The 7,384-nt window shown below is 38.9% G+C and overlaps 1 protein-coding gene across 1 annotated transcript; it reads left to right on the top strand.

Moving 5' to 3' along the window:
• The first annotated feature begins 1,231 nt into the window (after window positions 1–1,231).
• Window positions 1,232–3,570, top strand: LOC111806622 (transcription factor bHLH87-like). The gene is made up of 2 exons (XM_023691996.1): window positions 1,232–1,578; window positions 2,240–3,570. The coding sequence occupies exon 2, from the start codon at window positions 2,443–2,445 to the stop codon at window positions 3,508–3,510; it is 1,068 nt and encodes a 355-aa protein (XP_023547764.1). The 5' UTR covers window positions 1,232–1,578; window positions 2,240–2,442; the 3' UTR covers window positions 3,511–3,570.
• The last annotated feature ends 3,814 nt before the right edge of the window (window positions 3,571–7,384 follow it).

The following is a 7,384-nucleotide window of genomic DNA, read 5'->3' on the forward strand; positions in this document are numbered from 1 at the left end:
GTGCAACTGCTAATGACTTGAAACCGAAATTGAGATATAGACACTGACACACTGATCTAAGTCCGACGTTGTTTTAGAGCTAACATGGTATAACTCGACTCGTTAACTCATAAACCACTCGCTCGAACTCAAATTGAAGAAATTATGATTGGGACTTAAAACATAAATTAGGACCTAAACACCGACACACATCGTTCTAAAACACGTCTAGTAAGGAGAGTTTTCACATGTTAGGAATCACAGATCTCCACAATGGTATGATATTGTTCACTTTGAGCATAAACTCTCATGGCTTTGCTTTGAGCTTCTCTCAAAAGACCTCGTACGAATGGAGATGTATTCATTTACTTATAAACCCACGATCATTCCCTAAACTAGCCAATGCGGGACTTACTTCCAACAATTCTCAACACCAATCGACGTGGAATCTCACAATCCACTCCCTTGGAGGCTCAATGTCGTCCTCGCTAGCATACCGTTTGATGTATGGCTCTTATATCATTTGTAATAGTCCAAACCCTCTGCTATGGCTCGTTATGTATCACCGTTACACGTGACAGAGAGATGTTTCACCGAAACAGAGCCGATTAAATGAGCTCACTGATAATGGGGAGCATGTGGGTTCTCTCACCTCACAACTCAAATCTCAGTCTCTCTCTCTCTCTATTATTTAAGCAATAACAAAACCAAATCTTCTTAGCTACCACCATAATCATCATCAAAAAAATGATATCACATTCAAATGGTTCATCTGCTACACATACAATGTTTCTGATATCACATTCAAATCTTGGCACACCAACGTTCATAAAGCCAAGGCCAACCCCATTACCCATTATGATGCTATTGACATCTCCAAAACAAAATGAAAGAGAAGCATCAATTTTCTGGGCCAACTCTAGATTCATCCAATTTGTTTCCATTTCATAGATAAACCAGATAAGGTTATGGATAAACAGATAAGGATCCCTTTCCAGTTGTTTTGTTTTTTTGAGCTCCTGTTCTAAGTGTTGTTATGATAACCTCAAACTTTTCAGCTGTTTTGTTCAATAATTAAGGAATCATTGGAGAATTTTGTAAAGCCATGATTAAAGATATGATTAAGTGAAAGATGGTTTTGGGGTGTGAAAATGGGAGTTTTTACAGAAAGTTATAGGCTTTTTAGTGCGCATGGCATTGGTATGGTATATATATATATATATGAGCAACCAAAAAGGAGGGTGAGGGTGAGGGTGAGGGTGAGGGTGAGGGTGAGGGGCAGAGGTAGAGATGAGCTATGATCCCCACTTGAATAAGCCACCAAAAAATGCATTAAAAAATGGGGAAGTTTTCATTCTCCAACATACTTATGCTTCACTGAAACCTCTTTCTTCCCCACCAAACTGACAAACACAAAAGCTTATCTTTTTCAAACGCATTATATTTTTTCTTTCTGTCAACTGTTTTTGTTATGTATATTTTATTGTCTTTTTGGACAGCTACCTTTTCATTCCCATCTATAAAAACTATGGCTTTCTTCTGTTCTTTTTGAGGAAAAAACAGCGTTTGTTGTACTTCTTTCTCCATTGCCATTTCAAGGTACAAGAACAGAACTTTCTCCCGATAACTTCGTGTTCTTGTTCGTGTTCTTGTTCCTGTTCCTGTCCCTGTTCTTGTGCTTATTCGTGTTCTTGTTCCTGTTCCTGTTCTTGTGCTTGTGCTTATTCGTGTTCTTGTTCCTGTTCTTGTGCTTGTTCCTGTTCCTGTTCTTGTGCTTGTTCGTGTTCTTCGTGTTTGTGTTCTTGTTCGTGTTCGTGTTCTTATTCGTGAATTCGTGTTCGTGTTCTTGTCTTTGTTCTTGTTCTTGTTCTTGCTCTTGTTGGTTTTCTTGTTCTTGTTACTGTTCGTGTTCGTGTTCTTATTCTTGAATTCGTGTTCTTGTTCTTGTTCGTGTTCTTGTCGTTGTTTTTGTTCCCGTCACTGTTTGTGTTCTTATTCTCGAATTCATCTTCGTGTTCTTGTTCTTGTTCTTGTTCTTGTTCTTGTACGTGTTTGTGTTTGTATTCTCATTCGTGAATTCGTGTTCGTGTTCTTTTTCATGTTCTTGTCCCTGTTCTTACTTGTTTTATACGTTTCCTCATTGCATGAATGTTTGACCTTTCTCTTTTGGAGTTTTTGTTTGATTTTCCAATGGTTGACAAAATGTTAGTCGCCAAAAAACTGACATAAACAATGGCTATTTTGTTCCTGTTGGTCGCAGTTTTTCCAAATTAGGAAAGAGTTGGTTAGTGTCGTGCCAGAATGACCAAAAAGAGTTCAAACAGCTGAAGAAAAGTTTGCAACTTGAAGCACATCAATCCTTTTCGTCTTTCGTCATCGGTTCGGTAAGTTCGGTTAGCGTTAAGCTTCATCGAAACGAGAAACAAGAAACAAGAGACGATATTTCAAGGATTTGAGCTGAAAATGGATCATTTGAGCTGGGATGGATACGGATCAAGAGCTACAACGAACACGCCACCGCCGTCGTCGTCATCGTTTTGGAGCAATTTCCAACAAGGACATGAACAAAGATTCATGATGTCAAATAATTCAAATTCTCTCAACTTCTTCAACTCAGTTCAAGATCTCCCAACTAGCAACATGGATGTTGTTGGACTTGAAACACAGCTCCTCCCAAGCTTCAACGGCGATAAAACAGCGACGGCGACAGCGGCAACAGCAGCGACATGCTCTCTCGAGTCGTTGGACTGCTTACTTTCAGCTACAAACAGCAACACAGACACATCAATTGAAGATGATGGATCAGTATCAATGATGCTATCAGATTACACAAATTTATGGAACTTTGGAGGCAATGCTGCACCATCTTCAAAGAGAAGCCATGATCAAACTCATATCAAACCAACAGAGTACTCTGTTTTCTCAAACAACATCATAACTTTATCTGATTCAACTTCAAACAGTGAAGGTTTTAAGATCATAACAGATCAAAATCTGCCAAAACAAAAGAAACCCAGATCAGAAAAGCCACCAAATTCATCAAACATCAACTTTCAACAATCATGTTCATCAGGATCATCATGTATTGATCAAGAACCTGACCCAGAAGCCATAGCACAAATGAAGGAGATGATATACAGAGCAGCAGCTTTCAGGCCAGTGAATTTGGGGTTAGAAGCCATAGAAAAGCCCAAAAGGAAGAACGTGAGGATTTCAACAGACCCACAAACAGTAGCAGCAAGGCAAAGGAGAGAGAGAATCAGTGAAAGAATAAGAGTTTTACAAAGGATTGTTCCTGGTGGAAGCAAAATGGATACTGCATCAATGCTTGATGAAGCAGCAAATTATCTCAAGTTCTTGAAGTCTCAGATCAAAGCATTGGAAAATCTTGGGCAAAAGATTGAATCTTTGAATTGCCCATCAAATACCATAGCTTTCTCTTTTAACCCATCTTTTCCCATACAAACTTCTTCATCATCTTCCTCCCATAATAATTTCTCACTCCAAAATCCTTATGATCAACTGATGTAGCTCAAATTTCTTGCTTCATGTTTCAATCAATAAATTCACCGACTCCCCGTTCGTTCTCAACTCCTTGAACTTATGAAGTCTCGTTTATGTATTAGACCAATTTGTTAACACCCCCGAATCGTTTTTTTGTTAACATAATGACACTGAGCCCTTGTTGCAGCTGAATCCGTTGTTTTATTCATTGTATCAAAAACTAAATCACAAGCTTCTGATAAAAAACGAGATATTATTGGAAATGACCCACGATCAAAATATGTCGAAAGCGGAAGAACAACTTGAGGGGAGAGAGCTTTTGAATAGAGGAACCTTAAGCACTTATGGTTTGTGAAAATAACATAGTGGAGAAAGCACAACCGATCTCGTAAACTTTCTCTAGGTTAATAACTTCTTTTGCTAAGTCAAGCTTATTAACTCACAGATATACCGTGTCATTCCAGGATTTCATTTCCTAGTACTATGATCAAAACGAACGCAAAAAGTTAAGTTGATGGGTTATGGTAAATTTAGTTATTTCAATGCTATAACACTTCTCTTCGCTCGTACTCGTACTCATACTCGTACTCGCTCATAGTAGAAAGTGATATCAATCGAAAACGGAATGATATTACGAGTTACAATAATGGGTACTCATTTTGAATGATGATTGATTGATTGATGAGGGTTAAGCTTTTTGTGTGTAATAATAACAATATGATTAAGATGAAAGGGGTGAAGCCTTTTTTAGTGTAATTACCAATGCTTTTGAAACATTCTCTTTGGAAATGTGAGCCAAAGTCAGTGGTGTGGTATCCTTGATTCAATCCAAGGCGTGCTCTTGGGAATCACCCCAAGTTTATTGCTATGCACATGCTTTTGTGCTTCGTTTTTGGCTTGCTATTGGATCTCTCTCTGTCTTATGTTCTCCACCTTTGTTTAATCTAAACCCCTTCATCACCACATATCCTATCATTCTACTATCATTGCATGACTTGTTTAAACTTACCGGAATTCGAGAAGTTCTTACGGGATATTGGACCGACCCATTTAGCTAAATTCAGTTTCGAGCTCATAAATGTTAGCCATACGATCTGTGAGATCCCACATCGGTTGGAGAAGGGAACGAAACATTCCTTATAAAGGTGTGGAAACTTCTCTCTAGTAGACGTGTTTTAAAATAGTGAGGGAAAATCGAGAAGGGAAAACCCAAAGAGGACAATATCTACTAATGGTGGGCTTGTGCTGTTACATAATGTCTCGAGATAAGAGAATGAGAGACTAGTATAATAAGGATCCGAGATTGTAATGTCCTCTCGTGTCATATAAAAGAGAAAGCAAATGTGCTTGTTCTCTGCTTTTTCGAGTTGTTACGTTCAAATCGTTGTCATACCACTTGCTGATGCAAATCTGGGAGCTGGGTCGTTCCCTGTTGAATACGAATAAGCTCTTCTTTTTCATTCCTCTTGTTCAAATGCTTTCCCTTGGCTTCGGTGCCAACTAGAGCTACTGTTTACTTTAGTATAAGTTTCTTAGACCCAATTACGGTATTTCTTGTCTCATCGTTCAAATTGCTATCACACCACTTGCCGATGCAGATCTGGGCAGCTGGGTCGTCCCTTGTTGAATACGAATAAGCTCTTCTTTTCATTCCTCTTGTTCAATCCTTGGTTTCGGTGCCAACTAGTCAATATTTTCTTAAACAAAGTAACCCTAATCTTTCTCTCAAATAGTCATCTATTCGTCCACGTTTGGTCGGTTCGTGCGCTGAGGTATTAGAGGGTTGAATTCGTCGGGTTGGGCATTTAAGCCTTTGAATTAGTTTGTGTTATAAATGGAGAAGGTGAGATAATGTAGGTCACATCCCAAATAACAAACTTTAGGGTAAGGAAGAAAAAGATATTCTTTTTTATTTAAATAATAATAATAATTTTGGGAAATTCAATTGGACTCTTATTTTGTAGGCTTTCCGACAGTTGACTTTGTCCAGCCAATGGAGACATCACATTGGGTGATGCTGAAGAAAAAGTCATATAACAATAAATAGTCAAAGGACACGTGTTTATCTCTCATTGGTCTGTCTTGCGGTGGCCTATACGGGGTAGTTCGGCCATATCTTATCTTTGTTTTGTTCTTCCGGAAAAGGAGATTTGGAGGTCATCCTCTTAACCCTATAGCTGTATTGATGTATATATACCAAATCTTTACTCATTCTCTCAATTTATTTATTTTTTTCAAATCTAAGATATTATTTATTAAATAATAATTTTTTTTCGATGTGTCGGTATGGTTAAGGAACGATAGTTCTTTGGTATCCGAAACTTTACTTCGGTACCCGATTTTTTTAGGTTGATATATGTACCCGCTATCTAGTACAGTATCCGTAAATAGCTTAGCATTTATATGGGAGGATTCAGTCCTCGATAGAACCTTGATGTTTGAATGTTCGGGATGTATCGATGATATAGTTGACTCATGTATTGGTTTTTGGTAGACATGTCTGAGCAAGCTATGATGGTCAATGACATCTCGTGACTTGGGCTGACATCACAATATGTTGGCCATTGTTGGAAACTTAGATGATGAGACAAGATGCGACGAGACATTGTGTATGAGATACCTTGACCTGGAGTAGTGACAAGGTCGAGCTGGATGACTTGGCCTAGTGTAAAAGCAAGTCGACTATAGTCACAGACAATTGAAAATGCACGCATAGGTGATGTTTGTGGCTGAATAAGTTAAGATTCCACATGAGTTTTGTTCGGTTAGGGAAAGAAAACCTCGCCTAATGTCCGATGAAGCCACAAAGCCGGCAAAAAATTGAAATGAAGTTTGAGTTTCTCTTGAGGCTTGTCATGAACGTGTCAAGATCATGACACCGCATGGTTGAAAAAGTACGATCGTGATACTTAGTTCGTAATAATTCTAAATTGGGTGATCTCGTAGGGATTCTCCTAGGAAGCACGTGAGTGAGGATAGAGCATACTAAAAGAACTCATGGTTTGGTGACAAGTAAGTAATGTGGTCATGTTTCAGGGGCTGGGGTCATTAAGTGCTGAATCCGGGCTCTAAATCCTGATATGAATCCTGAACATTAAACATTACAGATTGTCTCGAGTCTATTGGACGAACCAATGAATTTCAATACTTTCAATGCAGTACTTCGTACCGTTTTCTTAAACTCAAACTTCTTAAACTTGCACCTTAGCACGAGTCTACTAAACCCTCCACTCGAACCCCAAACTTAAAAGGCCGAACCCATGTCTCTTGTAGAGGCTAGAGGACTCAATTATTAGGTTCTGTTTGATAACTATTTTGTTTTTAGTTTTTGGTTTAAATTTTAAGCTTATGAACGTTGCTTCTTCCCAAAATCGAAATCAAGTTTTGAAAACTAAACGTAGTTTCTAAAAACTTGGTTTTGTTGATGGGATTTGATCAAGTATTGTAAGTATATTATTAAGAAACGTGATGTTAGATCCCATATTGGTCGGAGAGGGGAACGAAGTATTCCTTATAAGGATGTGGAAACCTCTTTCTAGTAGACGCGTTTGAAAAACCTTGAGGGGAGGCTTAAAAGAGAAAGCCCAAAGAGGACAATATCCGCTAACGGTGGGCATGAGCTGTTGTAAATGGTATAAGAGCCAATCACCGGATGGTGTGCTAGCAAGGACGCTGGGTCCCGCATCGATTGGAGAGGGGAACGAAGCATTCCTTATAAGGATGTGGAAAACCTCTCCGCAGTAGACGCATTTCAAAAACTTTTAGGGGAAGCTCAAAAGGGAAAGCCTAAAGAAGACAATATCTGCTAACGGTTGGCTTGGACTGTTACAAGTGATATCAGAGCCAATCACCGGACGGTGTGTTAGCGAGGACGCTGGGTCCCACATCGGTTGGAGAGGGG

The sequence above is a fragment of the Cucurbita pepo genome, chromosome LG12 (genome assembly GCF_002806865.2).
Source record: "Cucurbita pepo subsp. pepo cultivar mu-cu-16 chromosome LG12, ASM280686v2, whole genome shotgun sequence".
Classification (NCBI taxonomy): Eukaryota; Viridiplantae; Streptophyta; class Magnoliopsida; order Cucurbitales; family Cucurbitaceae; genus Cucurbita; species Cucurbita pepo.

Bases quoted from the DNA above. Each gene is read 5' to 3' on its own strand.
- LOC111806622 (XM_023691996.1), top strand. From the start codon at position 2,443: ATGGATCATTTGAGCTGGGATGGATACGGATCAAGAGCTACAACGAAC.